The 25868-nt window shown below is 44.5% G+C and overlaps 1 protein-coding gene across 1 annotated transcript in view; it reads left to right on the forward strand.

Moving 5' to 3' along the window:
- Nucleotides 1-9080: 9080 nt before the first annotated feature.
- GALR1 (galanin receptor 1) overlaps nt 9081-25868 on the forward strand; it is a 411502-nt gene continuing 394714 nt past the window's right edge. The window contains exon 1 of the mRNA XM_040433266.1: nt 9081-9948. Within this exon, the coding sequence (XP_040289200.1) occupies nt 9277-9948 (672 nt within the window). The 5' untranslated portion in view covers nt 9081-9276. The remainder of the gene's footprint in view (nt 9949-25868) is intronic.

Genomic DNA, 25868 nt, shown 5'->3' on the forward strand with positions numbered 1-25868 from the left:
TTACTGCGGTTTAAAAAAAAACGTTTGTTCATATACTAGTCATTTTTGATTAAACGTGCATTGATTACAGTCACATTTAGGCCACAAATACGGCCATTTGGTTACTGCAGTTTAAAAAAAACGTTTGTTCATATACTGGTCATCTTTGATTAAACGTACATTGATTACAGTCACATTTAGGCCCCAAATACGGCCATTAGGTTACATTTGTTTGCAGAGCAGTTGCCATGCTCTTAAGCACATTTTACTGCCTTTTACATCCCTCTAGCCTTTTCAAGGACTATTTAAGAGGCATTTTAATGCAAAAAAGTGCCAATTTTAGTGCCCTAAATTGAAAAAAATCTTATTTTCAATTGTCGGGTGACATTTTACCATTTTTGGCGTATACAAACCCCTGCTGTGCCTGGGTGACAGGGGCCTAAATCTCTCAAAATCGTCTGTTTTATTGCTGGGTGACATGAACCCCCTTTTGCCGTGAATGAACCCCTGCAGTGCCTGGGTGACAGGGGCCTAAATCTCTCAAAATCGTCTGTTCTATTGCTGGGTGACATGATCCCCCTTTTGCCGTGAATGAACCCCTGCTGTGCCTGGGTGACAGGGGCCTAAATCTCTCAAAATCGTCTGTTCTATTGCTGGGTGACATAAACCCCCTTTTGCCGTGAATGAACCCCTGCTGTGCCTGGTTGACATGGGCCTAAATCTATCAAAATCGTCTGTTCTATTGCTGGGTGACATGAACCCCCTTTTGCCGTGAATGAACACCTGCTGTGCCTGGGTGACAGGGGCCTAAATCTCTCAAAATCGTCTGTTCTATTGCTGGGTGACATGAACCCCCTTTTGCCGTGAATGAACCCCTGCTGTGCCTGGGTGACATGGGCCTCGTTCTCTCAAAATCCTCTGCTCTATTGCTGGGTGACATGAAACCACTTTTGCCGTAAATGAACCCCTGCTCTGCATTGCTGACAGGGAACTAAATTTAGTGAAAACATCTGTTACTGATCAGAAGATGTGCGACTACAAACGCACGCTGCTGATGGCATTCCCACCTGACAGCGGGGGCACAGTGGAAGCACAAGGCGAAGGCAGAGGAGGAGGAAGAGGTCGCCAACGCAGCTGTGGCACCGCCAGCACCTGAGAAGGCAGGGTTAGCATGGCCCAAATGTGGAAAAGCTTTGTCAGCCTTGGAGGTGCTGACCTGCCCTGCAGCCAGTGTATAGTGTGAACGTGTGTTTTGCACGGCAGAGAGCATTATCACAGGCCGCAGACAATGTGGACAAGCTTACAGTTGCAAGAAAAAGTATGTGAACCCTTTGGAATGATATGGATTTTTGCACAAATTGGTCATAAAATGTGATCTGATCTTCATCTAAGTCACAACAATAGACAATCACAGTCTGCTTAAACTAATAACACACAAAGAATTAACTGTTACCATGTTTTTATTGAACACACCATGTAAACATTCACTGTGCAGGTGGACAAAGTATGTGAACCCTTGGATTTAATAACTGGTTGAACCTCCTTTGGCAGCAATAACGTCAACCAAACGTTTCCTGTAGTTGCAGATCAGACGTGCACAACGGTCAGGAGTAATTCTTGACCATTCCTCTTTACAGAACTGTTTCAGTTCAGCAATATTCTTGGGATGTCTGGTGTGAATCGCTTTCTTGAGGTCATGCCACAGCATCTCAATCGGGTTAAGGTCAGGACTCTGACTGGGCCACTCCAGAAGGTGTATTTTGTTCTGTTTAAACCATTCTGTTGTTGATTTACTTCTATGCTTTGGGTCGTTGTCCTGTTGCAACACCCATCTTCTGTTGAGCTTCAGCTGGTGGACAGATGGCCTTAATTTCTCCTGCAAAATGTCTTGATAAACTTGGGAATTAATTTTTCCTTTGATGATAGCAATCCGTCCAGGCCCTGACGCAGCAAAGCAGCCCCAAACCATGATGCCCCCACCACCATACTTCACAGTTGGGATGAGGTTTTGATGTTGGTGTGCTGTGCCTCTTTTTCTCCACACATAGTGTTGTGTGTTTCTTCCAAACAACTCAACTTTGGTTTCATCTGTCCACAGAATATTTTGCCAGTACTGCTGTGGAACATCCAGGTGCTCTTGTACAAACTGTAAACGTGCAGCAATGTTTTTTTTGGACAGCAGTGGCTTCCTCTGTGGTATCCTCCCATGAAATCCATTCTTGTTTAGTGTTTTACGTATCGTAGATTTGCTAACAGGGATGTTAGCATATGCCAGAGACTTTTGTAAGTCTTTAGCTGACACTCTAGGATTCTTCTTCACCTCATTGAGCAGTCTGCGCTGTGCTCTTGCAGTCATCTTTACAGGACGGCCACTCCTAGGGAGAGTAGCAGCAGTGCTGAACTTTCTCCATTTATAGACAATTTGTCTTACCGTGGACTGATGAACAACAAGGCTTTTGGAGATACTTTTATAACCCTTTCCAGCTTTATGCAAGTCAACAATTCTTAATCGTAGGTCTTCTGAGAGCTCTTTTGTGCGAGGCATCATTCACATCAGGCAATGCTTCTTGTGAAAAGCAAACCCAGAACTGATGTGTGTTTTTTATAGGGCAGGGCAGCTGTAACCAAAACCTCCAATCTCATCTCATTGATTGGACTTTTATTGGCTGACACCTCACTCCAATTAGCTCTTGGAGATGTCATTAGTCTAGGGGTTCACATACTTTTTCCACCTGCACTGTGAATGTTTACATGGTGTGTTAAATAAAAACATGGTAACAGTTTATTCTTTGTGTGTTATTAGTTTAAGCAGACTGTGATTGTCTATTGTTGTGACTTAGATGAAGATCAGATCCCATTTTTGACCAATTTGTGCAGAAATCCATATGATTACAAAGGGTTCACATACTTTTTCTTGCAACTGTACGTTTATTAAAATGAACCAGGCATGGATCCCACAGGACTTGTCCGTACCTTGTGCAGAATAGACATTTATACCAGCCTCAACCATCCATTCTTGTACTCAAGTGCGCTTATTCTTTGTTTTATTTTGTTATATGTCCCAATATTTTGGGGGATACCCCAATTAAAAAATAAAAAATAACACAAATCAGTGTTGGCCACCTATTCCTCCTTCACCGCCGCTTCCACGGCACCTACACCGCCACGTCTACCTACACTGCCACATCCACCCATCCACCGCCTCCTCAACCTCCTACTCCTAGATCCAGATTTTTATTTTTTATTTTTCTGTATTTTATGTTATTTTAAGTCATTTCCCTATCCACATTTGTTTGCAGAACAATTGCCATGCTCTTAAGCACATTTTGATGCCTTTTGCAGCCCTCTAGCCCTTTCCAGGACTATTTTAGAGCCATTTTAGTGGCCAAAAGTTCGGGTCCCCATTGACTTCAATGGGGCTCGGGGTCAAGTTCGGGTCCCGAAACCGAACTTTTTTTTCAAGTTCGGCCGAACCTGCCGAACCCGAACATCCAGGTGTCCGCTCAACTTTACCCTTCATATGTTGGACCGACTATGTGAACAGAGAAAGGTCATAAACTATTTCTTGATGATCCAAGCGGCAGTGGCGGATCCAGAGCCTGGTCTTGGGAGGGGCACTTCCAGATTATTTTCTGTCTGCCGCCACAAAACAATGGTGCTTATAGAACAGACTACACAGTGTAGAGGTATACTGTATATTGTGTGGCACAGTGTATGCTATATGTGTATAACATAAATATATTTCACTTGAAAACTTACAATTACTTGGCTTGGCCCTTGGGGATCCCGGACACCACTTCAACACTTTGGCTGGGGGGTTCGGCTGTGTTTTATCCTAATGAGAAAGATTTCATAATAAGGATTTGGAGAAGGGGCAGAGGGATAGCAGAGCAGGAGAGGCTGGTGCTGCTACTAGGGGGCTCATACTATGGGGGAGTAATAAAGCCCACTATAATGCTCCCAGTAGAAATAATTCTCCTTATAATGTGACAGTGCAAAAAATAACCTTGTAATGCCCCCAGGTGAGCTAATGTCCCCATAGTGCCCCCATATTGTGCCAGTATAAAATACCCCTATATAGTGACCCCAGTAAATTTCCCCATAGTGCTCCTCTCCCCCCTTCCTCCTAGTGCCTCCCATAATGTACCAGTATAAAATTCCCCATATATAGTGCCCCAGTAGATGCCCTCAGTGTCCCCCATAATTTGCAAGTATAAAATACCCCTTTTTAGTGCCCCCCGTAGATGACCCCATAGTACTCCTCTCCCCCCTTCCCCATAGTACCCACCATAATGTGTCCCAGTATAAAATGCTACTGTACAGAGCCCCCATAAAAAAAATAAAACCTTCTTTGTGGCCTCAGTAGATGCCTCTATAGTGCCCACCAATAATGTGCCAGTAATAAGTGCCCCCAAAAATGTGCCCCATAGATGCCCCCAATCATGTGCCAGTAATAAGAGCCCCCCATCATGTGCCAGTAATAAGAGCCCCCCATCATGTGCCAGTAATAAGAGCCCCCATCATGTGCCAATAGTAAGAGCCCCCATCATGAGCCAGTAGTAAGAGCCCCCATCATGTGCCAGTAATAAGCACCCCCCATCATGTGCAAGTAATAAGCACCCCCCATCATGTCCCAGTAATAAGTGCCCCCCATCATGTGCCAGTAACAAGCACCCCCCATCAAGTGCCAGTAATAAGCACCCCCATCATGTGCCAGTAATAAGCACCCCCATCATGTGCCAGTAATAAGAGCCCCTATCATCTGCCAGTAATAAGAGCCCCCATCATGTGCCAGTAATAAGAGCCCCCATCATGTGCCAGTAATAAGCACCCCCCATCATGTGCCAGTAATAAGAGCCCCCACCATGTGCCAGTAATAAGAGCCCCCACCATGTGCCAGTAATAAGAGCCCCCATCATGTGCCAGTAATAAGCACCCCCCATCATGTGCCAGTAATAAGAGCCCCCACCATGTGCCAGTAATAAGAGCCCCCACCATGTGCCAGTAATAAGAGCCCCCCATCATGTGCCAGTAAAAAGAGGCCCCCCTTCATGTGCCAGTAATAAGAGCCCCCAATCATGTGCCAGTAATAAACACCCCCCATCATGTGCCAGCAATAAGCACCCTACCATCATGTGCCAGTAATAAGAGCCCTCCCCCATCATGTGCCAGTAACAAGAGCCCCCCCATCATGTGCCAGTAACAAGAGACCCCCCAATGTGCCAGTAACAAGATCCCCCCCATGTGTCAGTAACAAGAGCCCCCCAATGTTCCAGTAACAAGAGCCCCCCCATGTGTCAGTAACAAGAGCCCCCCCCAATGTGCCAGTAACAAGAGCCCCCCCAATGTGCCAGTAACAAGACCCCCCCCCCCCAATGTGCCAGTAACATGAGCCCCCCCAATGTGCCAGTAACAAGAGCATCCCCCAATGTGCCAGTAACAAGAGGCCCCCCCAATGTGCCAGTAAAACTATTGTACACATATCCCAAAATAAAACAAAACACTTATACTTACCTCCATGTCAGCGATGCGATGCAGGCCTCTTCCGGCCTGTGTCCCGTGCTGTACGGCTCAGGCGGCGCGATGACATTATCGCACCGCCTGTGCCGGCCACTGATAGGCTGCCGGCCTAGTGCCTGCAGCCTATAAGAGGAAGGGGAAGAGACACGCCTCTCCCTCCCCTGCCCCACAGCACAGGCATCTGTATCGCTGTCTTGAGGACGGCAATACAGAGGATTATGGAGATGAGCGCTTCCACAATGGAAGTGCTCATCTCCCTGTGCCCTGCCGCCGCCGCCCCCCACTTCTGAGCAGCTCGGGGGGGGGGATTGCCCCATTGCCCCCCACTTGAGTCCACTAGTGCCAAGCGGACAGGAGTACTCCCCTGTGTAACTTCTATGTCAACCAGTGACAGCTCATGTGTGACACCTGCCGTTTGCTCAGGCCCTTTGATTATGCCATGTTATTTGTCCTTCGCCAGCACTACGGGATAAAGAACGTCATTCCACTGCTTCATGTCCTGGAACAGATGCTGGTAAATCTGGCTGGTTAGGGGACTGGAGACGTAGCGCCTTGATCTCACGGCCACATTAGCCCTGTGGGGGCTGAACTGGAGGAGGAGGAGGACATTGGAGCACAAGCAATGTGTAGTGAAATGGGTGGTTTATCTACTCAGGTGACAGGAGAGGAGGAGCAGGAGCAGCCAGTAGAGCTACAGGGTGATGAGGAAGGCGAGGCAGAGGACCCAGACACACCGTGGCAGTATGCAGTGGAGATGGAGGCAGAGTCCCTCCGAGTCACTTGCACAAATTGCCCGATGCATGCTCACTTGCTTGCGTAGTGACAGCTGAATTGTCACCATTCGGCAGAGGGATGACTTCTGGCTCTCCACCTTGTTTGACCCTCGCTATCGGTCCAAAATGGGGGCATTTTTTACACCCGCTGAAAGGGCGGACAAACTGAGCTACTATAGAGACATTCTATGTAGTCAGTTGGCCGCTGCCTATCTGCGCCATCGTCCATCCTCTGCACACTTTCTTCTGCCATGGCTGCTGGGGTGGGGTGGGGGGTAGGAGCAGTTCCAGCTCCATCAGCAGCACCCTGAGTCTGCAGTTGCTGATCAGTAGCTTTCTTCACCAGCCTAGTGAAGAAACTACTCACCAGCAGCAGCAGCTAGACCTGGAGCAGGACCTGAACCAGCAGGTGGTGACATACTTGAACAGCACCCTGCCACTTCACATTGAAGATCTACTGGACTACTGGGCAGCCAAACTGGATTTGTCCTGTCCTCTGCAACTGGCAGAGTTTGTCCTGGAAATGCTGTCCTGCCCAGGCCAGTAGTGTGGCATCAGAGCGGGTGTTTTATGCGGCGAGGGCCATAGTTACCCCAAGAAGAACTCGTCTGTTCACCCAAAATGTGGAGAAACTGACCTTTGTCAAGATGAATCACGTGTGGATCAGCCAGGAGTTTCCACCACCAATGCCTGATGCATCAGACTTTTGGGGTAGTTCTGGTATAGGAAGAAGGCGTCAGAACTATTTTCTATCCATTGTGTAGTCAATGATACTGGTAACTGATGTGAGAGCGGCTCTGCACTAACCAGCTCCATCCTCTGCACAACGGATGTTGCTGTGTAGTTCTGATGCCTGCTTCCAGTGCTGAAGCTACTCTTGAACAGATGATCAGCAGGGGTGCTGGGTGTCAGACCTCCTGCCAATCTAATGTTGATGGCCTATCCTGAGGACAAGCTATCAATATTCAGCACTACCCCTTTAAGCACCAAAATAGGCTGCTATCTTCAGGGGTTAAAGTCTTTGAGTCATTAAAGTTACACTACCAGCATACAGATAGATATGCCTCTCATCAGAATCATTCAAATGCATGATGGCCCATTTGCCCACTTTGATGCCAGTCTTTAATCTCAAAACAATTTTGGATCAGCTTGGGCATGCATATATTCAACGTGAGGCATCCTATTCAGTGTAGTATCAGTGTGAGCTAAATGACAACGTTTTTTTAACCCTTTGAAAGCATCTGTTATCTATTTAAATCTGTGTATAGTGGAAGTTGGACCACCTATGTAAATGTCAATAAAAATCCCAAACACATTTCTGGCTAATCTGGATTTGAAGGATTTTGATGTCTGTGTGTTGGCAGCATCAGAATCAATGGTCTGAATTCTCTGAACCCTGTGAAAAAAAAAACATATGTTCCTTATTGAAATCAAAAAACTGTGTCCATCTACCTATTTTAATGCCAACATTCATGCCCAGAACCACTCTGGGACAACATGGACAGGAATGATTTCGATATTAACCATCCCTATCAATTTTTACTAGTATGAGATCAGTGACTCGTAGTCATTTTAACCTTTTAAAACATATTACTTAAAGGGAACCTGTCACCGGGATTTGATGTATAGAGCTGAGGACATGGGTTGCTAGATAGCCACTAGTACATCTGCAATACCCAGTCCCCCTAGCTCTATGTGCTTTTATTGTGTAAAAAAAAACGATTTGATTAATATGCAAATTAACCTGAGATGAGTCCTGTCCCTGAGATGAGTCCAGAGTGAAGGAGCCCAGCACCACCCCGCCCCGCCCCGCATCCTCAGAATCTCCTCCTTGCTCCCCGACGTCAGAAAGCCAGAGCGCCGTAATCTGGCAATGCGCGAGCTAGCGCATGTGCAGTGTCGTCATAGTGTTCCTTCCCTGTGCTGGCATCAGCCTCAGCGAAGGAACTGTGCATGCGCTAGCTCGCGCATCGCAAGATTACGGCGCTCTGGCTTTCTGACGTCGGGGAGCAAGGAGGAGATTCTGAGGATGTGCTGGGCTCCTTCACGCTGGACTAATCTCAGGGACAGGACTCGTCTCAGGTTAATTTGCATATGTATCAAATCGTTTGTTTTTACACAATGAAAGCACACAGAGCTATGGGGACTGGGTATTGCGGATGTGCTAGCGGCCATCTAGCAGCCCATGTCCTCAGCTCTATACACAAAGTCCCGGTGACAGGTTCCCTTTAAAATGGTAAAATGTGTCCCGTTTTAATGCCTGTATTCAAGCCCAGAACCAGTTTGGGCCAGCCTAAACACAAATGATTTTGACACCGGTGCTTGCCTGTCTGCTTGTTAGCAGTGCAAGATCAGTAGTCCACAGTCATGTAACCCTTAGAAAACACCTGTTGCTTATGTGAAACATAAAAAAAAGTCAACATCTCTGCCTACTTTGATGCCAGCTTTGAATGGTCCAGCCTGGATTCAACTGCTAGAAGAGGTCCCTTGTCCACATTGATATACATTGCTGTGCCTCTGTTCTCTGATCTTATTTTCATCTTCATTCTCCCCTGTGCATTTAATGCAATGATTGTTTATGTTATATATAAATTCTCCCATAATTACAAAGTTATCAAAATGAACAATATATTCATATAATAAATAAAACAAAACTGGCTCATTAGAATCAACTTCAGCCCTGATAAGAATGTGGACGAATTAGAAAGCAGCTTCAGCATCGTCAGCTGCTAGAACATGAGGGAGGAGGTGAGGACTCCAGGCAGACAGGAGCAGTCACACAAGAGGAAGCACAGAGAGAACTGCTGCCTGCACCCTGCTCGCTGTCCTGCTTGCTAACACTGGCTGAATTGATTTCACTTTATTTCTTTGATTGTCCTCAGCTGCAGGTCTTCATCACTTGCTCTCTTATATAGTGAGAGTTGTGTGGGGGAAAGTCTTCACACAGAGAGAAGTACCTGAAAGTGCTCCTGATCAGTGCTTGTCTATCTCATTAGCTAAAGACATGGATCAGATTACAGAGCTGGGGAACCAAAGTGAGGGGTTCATCCTAGAATCAAACGGATCTGATGAGCAGCCATCTGTAAAGCCACTTCTGGGCATTGGCATAGACAATCTTATTACTTTGGTGGTGTTTGGCATTATATTTGCACTGGGGGTCTTGGGCAACTCATTGGTCATCACAGTGTTGACAAGAAACAAGCCTGGAAAGCCTCGCAGCACCACCAACATCTTCATACTGAACTTGAGCATTGCTGACCTTGCTTACCTCCTGTTCTGCATCCCTTTCCAGTCCACTGTCTATGTCCTGCCAACCTGGGTGCTTGGAGCTTTCATCTGCAAGTTCATCCATTACTTCTTCACTGTATCCATGCTGGTGAGCATCTTCACCCTCTCTGCCATGTCAGTTGATCGCTATGTAGCTATAGTGCACTCCAGGAGGTCTTCTTCCATTCGTGTTTCAAGGCATGCCCTGCTTGGAGTCATCCTCATCTGGATTCTGTCCATTGCCATGGCTTGTCCTGTTGCCTATAACCAACGCCTGATCTACAGGAACAACCAGACCTTCTGTTGGGAGGTCTGGCCAAATCTGAAGCACAAGAGGATTTATGTTGTCTGCACCTTTGTGTTTGGGTACCTGCTCCCTCTGCTCCTCATTTCTTTCTGCTATGCCAAGGTAATTCCATGAAACAGTTGTATGTTTGTCTTCTGTCCTGAATATTTCTACCAAGGCTGAATACAGGGTCATGCAACACAAGGCTAATGAGATAGCATATGTCCAATTCATATACAGTAATCCAACTTCTACATCCAGTATCTATCTTATCATTTAGCAACATTAGAACACAATTCTATGAGACACTTACCTCCTGCACACTCTTTACCAGCAGTCTCATTACACCTGTTGGTTCTCTATAGGGCTGGGGATATTTGTGTACACAGTCAAGTGAATCCATTAACTTTCTATGCATTGAACACTCTTAAATTGTCCCCAGTGAGGTCTCTCAATTTACTGTATTTTCTTTATCTCCACAAGCAGGATAGATGTTCTATATAATCCTTGTTCTAGTTCTTACTTCACAACAACAGTATCATTATTGAATAGTCAGAGGGATTGTAGATCTGAGACCTTGGCTGGTGAACATGTGAAATGGACACTTTATAAGTAACCTATAAAATTAAGTTCTCCTGGAATATCGGGGGATGCAGTTAATCTGCATTTATTTAACTCTTTATTATAAATGGTTTGATTCTCATTACCAAAACTTTCTGCAGGAGGTTTACCTACAGTCCTGTGTAAAAACAGTCAAAGCACAATGTTATACAGTACTGTTGTATAAAAAGACAGCCTCACCTCTGCTAGTGCACATCTTACCCTCACATCTTCTAAACATATTAGGTGCAATTTATCAAGCTCTGCAGACCAGAATGCAGGCTTTAAAAAGTCACAAGTAGGGGTTTTGCAACTTTTCGGAGTCACTTGCAAAAAAAAAAAAAATACAAACATGCAACTTTCTGAGCACTTTGCCAGGACTTTTCCAGTGCAACCTACAGTTTTGTCAGCATTTCAGAGTAGATCACAATTGTGACAAATTTATAAAGTGCGACTTTTTAAAAATTCTCAACTCCACACCAGGCATTGCCCAGATGTACTTTTTCTAAAATAGGTGTAACCACATTGCACATGCCTGAAATAAGTTACTGTGTGCAGTTTTCATAAATGTGGCACAGGTGCACATAGTAACTCCAATCTAAGAACTAGCCTCAAACACACATCCAATGATAAATTCCCCCATAAATGCAGATTTTTGGCTTCGAGTCACTAGGAAGGAGACACTGAGGGGAATTTATCAAAAGGTATTACACCACTATTGTGACATAAAAAGTCGCAAATTATAGCAAACAGCATATTTGCACTATAAACGCAAAATACGCTTTGGCCAAAATGTACACCAATGCCTCATCCAGCATAGAGGCAGGGCAGAATGCTGGTTGCAGAGTGCTATCACATTTGTATTTTGCGTTTGTATATGTATTTCGCCATAGTGATGTGCACCTACATACAGGGTTGTGCTGACTCAATCACCCATATTTGCACTATAATTGCCATATTGAGCTATATAATTACTAAATAATTTTTTCCATAGTGGCGATTAAAGGGGCAGGGCTTAGCACGAGGGGCTTTCCGTGGACTACCAAAATTACTATAACTTACAGCAGAAAACTGGCATAAGTAAAAGTGCACGTCTATGCCTAGGGAATCCTGTGTGCCTTGGCATGAATGAAGCAGAGGTTGAGCATACATGCTGTCACTCATCTCTATGGGACTGCTGGAGATCTTGCCTATCTCCAGCAGTCCCACAGAGGTAAATGATATGGCAGCACTCAAACTTGACTGCCTCTGCATTCATACTGGGGAACACAGGACAACAATTCTTGAGATCGGTGGAGGTAGCAGCAATCAGACCCTTATCACCTTTCTTGTTGCTAGGGCATATGTTTAAATCTTCGTACAACCCCTTAGAAATTGCTAATGAGGTTGTCTGTTGAAATATCCTGGTCAAGATTTCTCCTGTTAATCGCATTAAATGCATGCACATTGCTGGATTCAACTCTGCTTTCTCCGTCAGTCCCATAGAATTGAACGGAGCAGCAATATCCATGCATGACTGTCGCTCTATTCAAACGGAGCACAGGAGCCCACATTCTCATCATTTCTTGGGGTTCCAGCGGTTGAACCCCAGATCAGACACATCTCCTGTCCAGTGGAACAGCAGTGAAGGGCTCACTTCCAGTTATGTTCAATAATTCTGTTTATTGTCACACATCCCTGTGACGCGTTTCGACACTCGCAGGTATCTTTATCAAACCGTTATGGGATGCCAATCCTAGGACGCGAGCACCATGAAACTTACCTGCAGTGCCGAACTACTGGACATAATACTGTCCAGTGGAACAGTCATTTCAAGGAGCAATTTTTTTCTAAGCCTAGCAGACAGCAGCTGCAAACATACTCTCTCCCCGTGGAGGACCCAGCATGGCTGTGCGTTGCGTTTCATGTTTGGTTCATTGATTTCAAGGCGAATATTGCATCATTGAATTTTCCCACACTGTGGGAGAATTTAACATTTGATACCACGCTCCCTCCACAATTTACAGCTAACTGCTGGTCAAAAAGCTTATCATCAAGTGACCTTGCTACACAGTCGATATTGTCCAAAGTTCACAACCCCTTTCAAATTATCTTCATCTGTTCATTTTTTATGAGGTGTAAACAGAAATGCTTAGAAGCTTACATTTATCCCTAGATGTTAACAGGTATCATAGTGAAATATCACAGCAAGTACAAAATATCATGCAGTAAAAAACTCAGATGCACACCTAAAGAGTCTGTCAAACTGGAAAGCCTCCAAGAGAAGAGAACATGAAGAGTTTCATCAATTTCAAATGGTTCTAAGTTGTTACAAAGGGTTAAATGTGCAGCTCACTGTGCATAAAAAGGAAGCAGTGTATACTGGTTATACTGGAAGGCGTAGGTATGAGATACAGAAGCATGATGGTCTCCACTGTATTCTCCTCTATATTCGTGTATCTTTCCATTTATAGAAATGTCATTGTGTGCATTTTGAGCACTTTGTGTAGTAGTTATTTTATTTTAGTTTATGACTGCCTTGATATATTGCATAGTTATGACAGTTGCCACCTTTAGTATGTCAGCTGAACCAGTCATTAGTCTTGCCTGATAGAGAACATTTGCACCACTATTTAGTAGGGTTCCGTTAGTAATATCTATATGTCTGAGGGCTCGTTCATACGAACGTGGGAAGCCCGTGCCCGTGCTGTGGACCGCAAAATGCGGTCCGCAATGCACGGGCACCTTCCGTGGAGCAGGAGCATGGGAATCGCAGACCCATTCACTTGAATGGGTCCGCGATCCCTCTGTTCCGCAAAAAGAGAATGTTCTATGTTTTTGCGGTGCGGAGGCACGGAACGGAACCCCAGAAAGCGCTCCGTAGTGCTTCCGCACCGCTCCACATCTCCGGATTTGCGGACCCATTGAGATGAATGGGTCCGCATCCGTGATACGTAATGACAATGGAACGGTGCCCATGTAATATCCGCAAATGCGGTCCGCAATATGGGAACGGGACACCAATGGTCGTGTGAACGAGCCCTGACTTGAAGCACACACACCGTCTCTCTACCCTGAGAACTGTAATCATCAGAAGTGTAATATAAACCTCCCTACGTGTGATCTTGTAGCCAAAATAACTATACAAAAGTATGTGTTAATATCTTGTCTCCAAAATCTTCCCTGTAGTACATTGAAGGACTACATAATGTAAACCAGGTGTTCTTTTTTTGAAGTGGGACCTGGACTTTCAGTATGTTATTGTTCTAGGATGTCAAGTGTCAGCATGCCATCAATCTAGGGTGTTATTGATCTGTGCCTGCTCCCGCCAGTTCTGTGTTCAACCTGCAACTTTCTTCTGTTAGGACTGAGCAAGGAATTTTAGCAGAGAAGGTGCAGAATAGTAGAACTCTTTTTTCAGCAGCATTTTTTTAATTGATACTTTTCCAATGGAGAAAATTTGAATTTAAACTATACCAAGTGACACGGTCTACAGTACTATATGTACCGTATTTTTCGCCCATAAGACGCACCTAGGTTTTTGAGGAGGAAAATAATAAAAAATATATTTTTAACCAAAATGTGTGCTTTTGGTGGGTTTTGAACTAATGGTGGTCTGTGCATGACACTACTATGGGGGATCTGTGGATGGCACTGTTATGGGGGGTGATTTGTGGATGGCACTGTTATGGGGGGGGGTGATCTGTGGATGGCACTGTTATGGGGGGGTGATCTGTGGATGGCACTGTTATGGAGGGGGATCTGTGGATGGCACTGTTATGGGGGGTGGATCTGTGAATGGCACTGCTATATATGTCTCACCCACAGATCCCCCACCCCATAACAGTGCCATCCACATATCCCCCACCCCATAATAGTGGCATCCACAGATCACCCCCCCCCCCCCCATAACAGTGCCATCCACAGATCACCCCTCCCCATAACAGTGCCATCCACAGATCCCCCCCCCCCCCATAACAGTGCCATCCACATATCCCCCACCCCATAATAGTGGCATCCACAGATGCCCTAATATACCGGAGCTACGGTAAACCTGTGGGAGGGGCCGGTATCATGCAAATGCGGCGGGGCCGGTGCGATCATTGTACTCCGGCCCCACCGCTCACTCACTGCTTTATTGCCTAAACATTTTATAATAATAGCTTTCATTGAAGTTCTGATCCCCAGCCCCATCTGTACTGCTTACTAAATGTCCTGTAGCAGGCAGAGCAGAGCAGGGCAGGCGGCCGGAACTCACTTATGTCACGTGCCTGCGCCGCCTACTTTATGAATGAAGTAGGCGGCGTATGCACGTGATGTCAGGGAGTTACGGCTGGCCGCCCGCCCTGCTCTGCCTGCTACTGGACATTTAGTAAGTAGTACAGATGGGGCTGGGGATCGGAACTTCAATGAAAGCTATTATTATAAAATGTTTAGGCACTAAAGCAGTGAGTGAGCGGTGGGGCCGGAGTACAGTGACCGCACCGGCCCCGCCACATTTGCATGACACCGGCCCCTCCTCCCTCCCCGTCCAGCTGATACATCGCAGTCTGCTTTTGTGATCTAAAAATGTCCTACTGGATTCTGAATCAACAGTTTATTTAGTCAGTGACCTTGAGCCAACTTTACAAGTTGCAGGCCATTGAGGACATTTCCCACTTCTTGTTTTATTTAATGCCTTTGTCATGTTATTTTTATTAGTACATATTTACTTACACTTTGTTCTTTATATATTTTACATTACATTGATTGTTTAGGCAAATAAAGCTGTGGTTGTTTCTAAACATTACAATGAATTAACCATGACTGGTGTTGAGCGAATTGATGTATCCCAAGTGGACTTGAATCCAAATTTCTGGAAAAATTCCATTTGCCATGGAGCCGAATTTCCTCATGCTTCGTGGTAACAAATCTGGCAGTTAAAAAACCCAAAACATACTTACCTCATCCATTTGCATGTGAAAAGACCGTTGCGGCCATCTTAGTTGTAGAAACCACACAAAATCTCGAGCGGGGTGACGTGTGCGTCACCAGGCTGGTCGGGTGAGGTGACGTCATCATTGATCCCCTCCAGCGTGATGACGTCATCACGTTACCGTGGAAGATTTTGCGTTGTGTCTTCAATCAAGACGGCTACTCCGCGATCATTTGGATTAGGTTAGTATATTATAATTTTTTTAACCGGATTAGCCCCGAAAGGCTTTCATTTTAATCTCAGATGCCACATTAGAGATGAACATGGCATCTAAGGGGTTCAGGGTCGGGAGGCGGTGCAATTGCCATTCCCCGTCATTGCGCCTGCTACATACAAAGGATCGCGCTCCGTGATGAAGTAATTAGTTACAATTCAACCTTCTTTGTGAAATTTGGCAAAACAGCCAAATCAAATTTTTCATAACTTCGCTCATCTCTAACCATCACTAGACATTTACATCATTTCTTTTTTTTGTTTACACGGTTTAGGTAGCTAGTGGTCCAGGACCGAGAAGGAGAATAGCTGGCAGGATTTTAAAATGATACTAGGGTTAAGGGATGAATGAAACATAGAAACCTTAAAATTGTATTAGAGTGACGTTATTGTTGACAGCCTCCATCAAATTGGATGCACATTATGCCATGTCTGGATTGTATCTAATTTGTAGCCTGCAAACCTGATTGACGAGTATTGTGAGGAGGAAGCAGCACTGTAGATATGTGTAGGCAAGGAGAATGTTTATATTAAGGAAATAATAAGAAACTTGACGCAGAAACATAGCAGGAGCTGGCAATAGATTATGGACTAAAACTTGTCCAACTAGTTGGGGCACTCCAAGAACCAGTTTGATTTATTGGTTGGGTTGACAATCAGAGCATATTCTACCTTACCAATGATCTTCCAGTCTGATATTACAAAGAAAACACTCCTGCGCTCCCATACAAAAAATCCACCCACCTCCAATTGGAGGTCCGCTGCACAGTGTATATGATGGGCTTTGCTGCTGCCGCCCAGGATACAAAATTGATTAAATGTTAATTACCTTACGGTATAAACTTACACTGGCGCTGGTAGTTAGAAATATAACAAATCGAGTACAGTGGCTAGATAAATGTTCCGCTATAATAGAAAATGAGTATCAATTAACGATGCGATGAAATAATCACCGCGGTGGTAGTTACCTTTTCTTTAGGTGTAAGCCGGCAAAACAAACTAAGTGCTTACACGGTTCCCGTTCCTGTGTGTAGGGAAGTGTAAGGAAAAGTAAGTCTTCACTGCTCACCTACCAGCATTCACACTGCTCCGGCCAGTAGCTGTGTGGTGCGAGAGAGCAGACTACAGATTCGGCGTCCAGGATCTTCTGTGCGTGTGACGTCACCGCAAAGTACTACTGGTGCTCCCAGAGATCAAAGTTCATCCGACGCGTTTCTGAGCCGTCGGGCTCCTTCATCAGGGATGGTCTGACCCTTCAAGTCTGGGAGTTATATAGACATCCTGGTTGACAGAGCAACACCTGCTCTGATAGTTTACGATTGGTTGTACACTCCGTGGTCTACTAATCTGTAATGAAGCCTGCTATCCGGTGTCAGGGGTCGTTTTTGTCCTTTAACTGTAAACGGGTTTCCAGGTTCCAAAGAGATCTTCCAGTCTGCTTGCAACAGTTCCTAGGGTCCTCTGCTGGTCTCCACTTCCTGGTCCCTCTAGACCAGGCATGCTCAACCTGCAGCCCTCCAGCTGTTGCAAAACTACAACTCCCAGCATTCCCAGACAGTCTACAGCTATCAGCCTGCAGCAGGGCATGGTCGGGGTTGCAGTTTTACTACAGCTGGAGGTCCACAGGTTGATCATCCCTGCTCTAGACACAGAAATGTGACAGCTTAGCCAAGCACTGACTGATGTGGGTCACTGCTGTCCCCAGTGATTGGCTGAGTAATCACATTTTCTGATGGACCAGGAGGTAGAGATTGGCGAGAGACCTGAGAAACTGCAGAATAGGAATGGTGGGGGACCTGGAAGTTGAGTGTATCTTTTTTTTGAGGACACATAGGGCTGCTGGAGCTTAGTCTCTGGATGTAAGCAAGGTTATTTCCATTCATTGACAGCAAGTACATGTCTTGAAAATGGTGAGAAAGTTGAAGAACATGGATCATATATAAAGTAAGCTTTAATGATATAAAACTGCTTTCATCACTTAATGAAAAGTTAGGAAAAAAATAGTTTCCATTAATGTTTTTTGCTTGCTGACAGCGAATGGAAACACAACATATTTACATACCAAGGTTAAAAACCCACCATTCTTTTGGTTGTTCGCTCAGCTGATGAGCTTATTACACTATATCAGAGTAGGTAAGAGCTATTAGCCTGGAGACTAGGGCAGGGGAGAGATTTGAGCAGCCGCTGCTAAGGTAAGCTTACAGAGGATTATTTCAGCTACTTCTCAGTTGAAGAAAATCTGATAACAACATGTCTAGGTTGGTGCTACAAACACAGCTATTGATCAAGTCTAAAATCTAAAATGTGCACATTAGAAATAACTGCTAAAATGATCAAAATAACCCACAGAAAAAAGAATAAAGGGAATCTATAAGGGAATTTATGCTGCATAGGATAGAGGGGGTTGTGATAGTGTGTAGTTTAACATGTCATATAGGAAAATACCATTTATATTCTGCCTGGGCTTTCTGAACTATTAGCTTATGAGTGAATTGACAACGTTTGCTGTATACATGGTTTATGTAAGGTAACCGTAAAACATACAAATAGTTTTCAGGAAGAAACAATCTGTTCAGACTGTTTTAAAAAGCGAGATATTTGTTAAAACCACAGTTTCATAGGTCTTAATTACTTATTCCCTTTACAACAACTTATCCCTTATCCAAAGGTTAAAGGGGTTGTCTGGGTTCCGAGCTCAACCTGGACATATCCCCATTTTCACCCAGGCAGCCCCTCATGAAATGCTTTGATGATCTCCGTGCATCACACAAGGCAAGGGCTGTTTGATTATATTTTTACACTGCTAGGCTGAGTCTTCTGCCTAGCAGTGTTGCCGTGGACATCACCAGCACTGATGGCCGGGCTTTAGCTCTGCCCTAGCCGTTTTATAGGAAGCCTCCGCCTAGCTTTTCCCATGGAGAGCCCGGTAAGTCACCAGATCTCCAGAAAAAGCCTGCGATTCAGCGCAGTGCAATGGATTTCATGCTCCAATGCTCATATTAGGGGGGTTGACTGGGTGAAAATGGGGGGCACGTGTTCCATGTTTGAATGGACAGATGGACACACATACGCATCCACTCAACTGTATGGAGCTGCTAGAGATAGTTGAGCACTTGTGCTAGGTTATCTCTGGCAGTCCCATTGAGCTTAATGGTGCATTCGGGTCTGCTGCTCCTTTGTAAAGGTGGAACTTAGTCCCTTTTTTTGTGATAGGCTGGGGTCATACAGACAATTACCCTCCACCCATGGATAGGAAATAATCTCTAATGGGACAACTCCTTCAGTTATTTGTCTGGTAAAGATCTATTGGCTGAATAGTATATAATTATTACACATTGGCATAAAACAAATATGGACATTAAGGATAATATGGATGCAAAAGCAGGAGATGCTGTTAGGAGTCCAAACTTCTTGACTATCATCGATCAGTTTAAAGGGAACCTGTCACCAGTTTTATGGTGTCCTAACTAAGGGCAACATAAATAAGTGACTGATTCTCTTAGCAAAATGCTGGGTCACTTTCTTTAATTGACCCAGTCAATCTGCCAACATCTTGTATTGAAAAGCTCCAGCTGATAATGATGAGTCATGAATATTTATGAGCTCCTGACTCTCCCCGCCCACCTGCTGCTGAATGACAGTTTGTTTCCATATGAATCAGCAGCAGGTGGGCAGGGGAGTGGCTATAGCTCTGAATTAAATATACGCTGGACTCAATGACATCACGCTGGACTCAAATCAGCTCAAATTAGCATGCGGCATGTGGCATATTTGTGTGTATATTATGAGGTAACCATCTGTCACACCAGTAAGTGAATACATCTAAGGCACTTTTTAGTGGTTAATGATTGTATATAATTAGTTAGATTATAATCAAATATCCACATGACAGGTTCCCTTTAATGTCAGGAAAACTGCATTAAGAAAATGAGTTGTTCTAGGCATCCTCATTCCCGACTAAGGACTGTTTGATTATAGCAGAGATGAAGGCTTGTATCTGTGCTTATTGTTCTGAAATATTAGCCATTTTCCTTAACAGCCGCATTGGATGATTTGGCTTACTCGAACTCCACACCGCTGTAGCACAAAGTTACACTGGTTTAAACCTGCATGTACAAGTATGCGGAGCTTGGTTTTTACTATAGTGGGGTACATTGAGTTCAAAACTAACTGAATTACAGTGGCTCTACCTACTTTGAGCTGTGGTATAGGTGCACTCTCCTCGACACACCTACTGTCGATATGAGCAAATAATAAAAATATAAATATACTGGAGGGCACACAGTTATCTGGTGTTGCACAGAATACTCTAATATGCATTGTTATACAAATATTTATTATCTAACATATAAAGTAAAAAAAAAAAAGATATAGAATTATAATCAAAATATATTAAAAAAAAACTAAAATGATAAATGAAACATCACAAACCACAGACAAAAAAAAAAGGTTGACGATATACAATACTGATCCAAACTCTACAGCCAGTAAATGATGGCTAGATAAGCCCAGAGGTACTGGATCAGTTTTCAATCAACACCCTTTATACCCTGTGGCAATGTGAATAGTGATGGGTGCAGTAAAGTCCCGGGAAAGCATGAAAAAGGGGTGTTGTGTGCACCAGAAGCGTGCACCAAGGGGACCGGCCTTGGTGGACTAAAGGCCCTAGATATAGGTGGCCACCAAGTTAGTTGGTGGACACCAAGACAGTTTGCTTAGCTGGCTCCAGCTAATCCGGGGCGGGCTTTTACTGGGAATAGGCAATGTGTTGGGTGGGTGCCTGTTCCCCATGCTCCAGTCCTGGATTTTGGAATATGCCCATGTCCAGGGATGGTATTTAATCCTGTTTCTGGACTTGTGTGGCTCCCAGTCTGAGGAAGGAGACTGAGTTTTTGTGAAACACAGTCCTGCTGCAGGCTCTGGAAGAGTGGTCTCAGCTGGGCTGGCTGAGGGGCCACGGGGCTAGGTGCTAGCTGCATTGTTCGGGGACACCGTGACGCTTGGGCGCAAGTGGTCACAAGGCCGGAGTCAAGAGGACTACTGGGCCACACTCCCCCATAAAGGCACTGTGTGTGAATGGTGCTCTGTACAGCCAGGAGGCTGATGGACATTGGGCTGGGAAAGCCGCATGTTATGACCGTGTGTGAACGGTGCTTTAGGTAAGTCAGGTTATGTTATGCTTAGATACAAAGTAGGTTACAAAAAAGAAATGCGTCAAGCAATGGTGTGGCAAAGAGCCCCTCAGCAAAAAAGCTAACTCAGGGATAACCAGAAAAACCTACAAACGGATACTGAGAATTGATAAGCTATAAAAATATTGTTTATTGAAATACATTATTAAAACGTACAATGAGAGATGACAAACAAATCAGTAATTGAAAAAAGTGCGGTACAATCCTGAGAGAGTTTAATAAAACAAATGACCTAACAGAGGAGCCTAAAGACAAGAATCTACTGCATAAAATATGTGTATACATATATAGATGTCTCAATCGATGAAAGCAGAAGGTGCCATATATTGTAAAGTGCAAGTGCGAACTGCAAATGGGCAGTAAGAAATAGCAGCTCTGCAAGTACATAAATCATCGATTTGAGTAGACATTTATTTGGTAAAGTGCAACAGATACTATGATAAAGTGCATGTGCAAGCCACAGACCAGTGGCAATAAGGCATGGTAAAAGCTTATTCAAAGGCTCGACGAGAATGGTATATACAATGTAAGTGTAAAAAAGTCACATACCGTAATTTAAAGTAATAACTCCACAGGGAGACCGCACACCCCAAAGCGCGTTTCAGTGGAAACCTTCCGCTGGGGGTACGGTCTTCCTACTAGAGGGGCTATATTTAAATGAGTGCTCCTCCAATCAGAGTACACCAATTAGTGTGAAATAGGGACAGATGGTGTCAGTGAGACCATCTGCCCTATCGCCGTCCTTCTGAGGGGTGGAGTCACAGGCGGTCCTTGCGGAGGCGAATCGCACAAGTACGACTGGGCTCACCAAGTAAGTAGTCAAGGACCTTTGGTGACGTAATAATCCCGGCAGATAATCGGCGGCCACGTGATGGCCTGTCACGAGGTCGGTGAGGTCAAGGGGATGGCACACATGATTGCAAGTTGCGATCACATGATCAGCGGCTGCACTTAGGCCAAAAGATGGAGCGCAAAGAGAGAGATCACATGATCGCAAGTCGCGATTGAATGATCATTCAGGTAATAAGATGCCCACCATAAGAAAGTGAAAAACGTATGCAATAATAATAATAATGTGGTGTTATGTTTAGTTAGAGCCCAGCCGAGCAGGTGTATATTTTGTATCATTTGTTTGTTTTGCTGAGGTGCCAAATAAAGCAATGTTTGGACCTGAAACTTGGTGTCTGGCGAAGATACTTGTGTGAATGACCCCTGGGGAAGAGCTAACCCCACAATCACAGGAAACATAGGCACTCCTGAGAGCCGCACCGCTCTCCCCCTCTTTGTCTTCCCGACGGTTGCCCTGGGCAACGGCATAGATCCGCTTTTCCTTTGGAAATCCAGGTACACCACCGACACCTCGGACGTTTACAGAGAGTCCATACAGCGTTGGAGAATTGGTCTCGCGGGCCCACTGCAATTGAGCCCTCAACGCCTCACGCTCTACATCAAAGCACGCCATTTCACTGGGGCCCCAACCCAGCCTTGGCCAGGTTTTCTTGCCGTTTGATATGCTGCCACCGTATGGCATATTCCGTCATGAAAGTCACTTTAACAGACATTTTGGCAACCAAGTCCGCTTAGCCAGAGAACCCAAAAATTATTATAATTTTTTTTCTAGTCAGTCTCTCTCACAGTGACTCCTTTGCAACCCAGCAAAAAAAATGTCCAGAACAGCACAAGCAGCACCTGCTACTTTCAGTGATGACTTTGCCCTTAGGAACAACTTTGCCTTCTTTCAGCAGGGACGCTTGCTTGCATCCTCCACCAATTGTGGGGGGTTAGCTCTTCCCCGGGGGTCATTCACACAAGTATCTTCACCAGACACCAAGTTTCAGATCCAAACATCGCTTTATTTGGCACCTCAGCAAAACAAACATAAATGATACAAAATAAACACCTGCCCGGCTGGGCTCTAACTAAACATAAAATAACCTGACTCACCTAAAGCACAGTTCACACACGGTCATAACATGCGGCTTTCCCAGCACAATGTCCATCAGCCTCCTGGCTGCACAGAGCACCGTTCACACACAGTCTATAGTCCAGTGCCTTTAAGGGGGAGTGTGGCCCAGTAGTCCTCCCGACTCCGGCCTTGTGACCACTTGCGCCCAAGCGTCACGGCATCCCCCAACAATGCGGCTAGCACCTAGCCCCGTGGCCCCTCAGCCAGCCCAGCTGAGACCACTCTTCCAGAGCCTCCAGCAGGACTGTGTTTCACAAAAACTCAGTCACCTTCCCCAGACTCGGAGCCACACCCAAGTTCAGCAACAGGATTAAATACCATCCCTGGACATGGGCATATTCCAAAATCCCGGACTGGAGCATGGGGAACAGGCACCCACCCAACACATTGCCTGTTCCAAGTAAAAGTCTGCCCCGGTTTAGCTGGAGCCAGCTAAGCTAACTGTCTTGGTGTCCACCAACTAACTTGGTGGCCACCTATATCTAGGGCCTTTAGTCCACCAAGGCCGGGCCCCTTGGTGACACGCTCCTGGTGCACACAACACCCCTTTTTCATGCTTCCCCAGGACTTTACTGCACCCATCACTATTCTCATTGCCACAACCCCTAACAATATATTAAGGTACCATGCGCTATCATTTGCTGCATATGAGGGTCTCACCAGACGCGTTTCGGAGCATCTAGCTCCTTTTTCACTGAAGGAGCTAGATGCTCCGAAACGCGTAATAGCTCCCGATCATGTGGAACACCACGTGGGACGCTCCATTTTGGACACAGAGATATTCTGTTATCATATGGATCGGTAACGTAACTGTTAGTATGTTACAATTACACAAGTGAATTCTATTACTGTTTGCCTTATGAACAGCTGCTACAAATTCCTATGTAACTAAGCTGGTATAAAAGAGATAGTTATTCTCATACATAGTATCAGCATATACAAACAGTGGATCTCATACAAGTGTTACAGAGACTTCATCGGATACTAAGTCGCAAGTTTGTTTCAATCACACCAGTGACTCATGCGTCTAGATGAATAGCTGCTATGCCTATATAATGTCTATTACACTGTCACAGAAAGCCTAATTTGCCATTTCCAATACCACTATATTTTGCTTTCCTTAATACAATATAGCACCAATATATTGTTATTTTTCAATACATTATATGGACATCAGTGGACTTTTAAATTCTACATAAGTCAGTTGCATTTGATGCCAGCCTATTAATGCCACTTAGCTACTTGATTAATATTCTGTTGTGTTGATTTTATGTCCATTTGCTTCATCATATGAGAAATCGGTGTATATACATTTCATTTTTCATCCTTGGACCAACCAATTATGCATATGGGATTTACACAATACTGAGCTACTGTGATCAGATTGGATACTGTATCACATATTAGTTATATGAAAAATCAATATCACCTTAATATATTGTTAGGAGTATTAAGGGCATTGATTGCATACTGATCCAGTACCTCACGGCTTATCTAGCCACCATTTACTGGCTGTGGAGTTTAGATCAGTATTGTATATGGTCGTCCTTTTTTTGTCTGTGGTTTGTGCTGTTTCATTTATAATTTTAGTTTTCTTTTATATAATTGTATTATAATTATATATCCTTTTGTTTGAACTTTATATTTTTGATAATAAATATGTGTATACCAACGTATATTGGATTATTCTGTGCAACACCAGATAACTGAGTGCCCTCCAGTATATTTACATTTTTATTATGAGTCCAAAACTACAGTAGATAAGGAGTTGATTAGGATATTTGACAATATTTTGTCTAAAATGCAACATTTCATGGTTTACACGTTGAACAAATAAGATCAGTGGAGGGAGTTGGATATGTAACAATGGGTCCCATTTACTTGAAATCTATGTGTGAATGCAATGCTATTTTTCAAGGATAAAGCTAGCATTTACACAGTAACCCCACCGTTCCCCCACCGGATGTCACTATAGGGAATGGGGATCCTCTGGTGCCCGGCGGTGTCTATCTATGCCAGAAACAGTAACTCGATAGTATGCTTCTCTGCCGAATAGACTACCAGAGTTACCAGACAGAAATGTGAATGAAGCCTTAGGGCTCTTTCACATGAGCGGATCCCGTGCGTGGAATCCGCTGCGTGAAAGACAGCCAAGCCCTATTCCGGACAGCAGAGACACGGAGCTCAAACATGATGGATAATGCTCTGTGCCTCTCTGTGATCTTTTTACTACAAAATCACAGTGAGATAAAGTTGTCCTGTGATTTTGTAGTAAAAAGATCACAGAGAGGCACAGAGCATTATCAATCATGTTAGAGTCTGACTTTTAGGCAAAATTGCTTAAAGGTAGTTTGGATATGCATCTTGCAAGAATCTGTTATAAAGGGCTTAGAGTTGCTAGTTATTAGTGGGTGGCCTAGTGGTCAGACTCATGACCCATGGTGATTCAGAGCTGATCTGTATAAAGTGTAGAATAGACAGCATCCAGACTGAACTCTGCCTCATTATAGTTAATTGGCCAGCTCTCATATGTGATTTTCTGCATGAACCATAGGTGTGATTTTCCTGCAATAATCATTCTGTCTGGTCTACTATACAAACAGATTACATATGAACACCATTTTTTTCTGTCTGTTTAAAAACCTGTCCTTTTTTAACACAGACAAGTTTCAAATCACCCATCTGAATGAGCCCTAAGATGGCAATACCCTTTTAATTCATGAGTAGAACTACAGATGAGTCTAGATCTTTGCTTTTTATTTTCATACTGCCCTCCATTTGCTTACTGTGCAACAGCAAAGCTCTGCTGAAATTTATTGTCTGGACTGCTGGGCACATGCTCCGAATCGGGATGACCTCATTAGTATGAGCTCTGCAGTGCAGAATATGAATTTCAACAGACCTTTGCCAACATCCAATGGGGGAACAGGAGCTACAGATAGTGGCTAACTGGAATCCACATCTGCAGTACTACCCATGTAGTTCTGCAGATAATAGGTCAGATACAGTTCAATGGGTACAGTGCCTAGCTATTTCTGGCAGTTCCATATCCCCTTCATGCCTGATGACGTACATGTATGTCATCGGTCCGGTCTTTAAACATGGCCCCCGATCGCGT

Source organism: Bufo bufo, chromosome 5 (genome assembly GCF_905171765.1).
Source record: "Bufo bufo chromosome 5, aBufBuf1.1, whole genome shotgun sequence".
Lineage (NCBI taxonomy): Eukaryota > Metazoa > Chordata > Amphibia > Anura > Bufonidae > Bufo > Bufo bufo.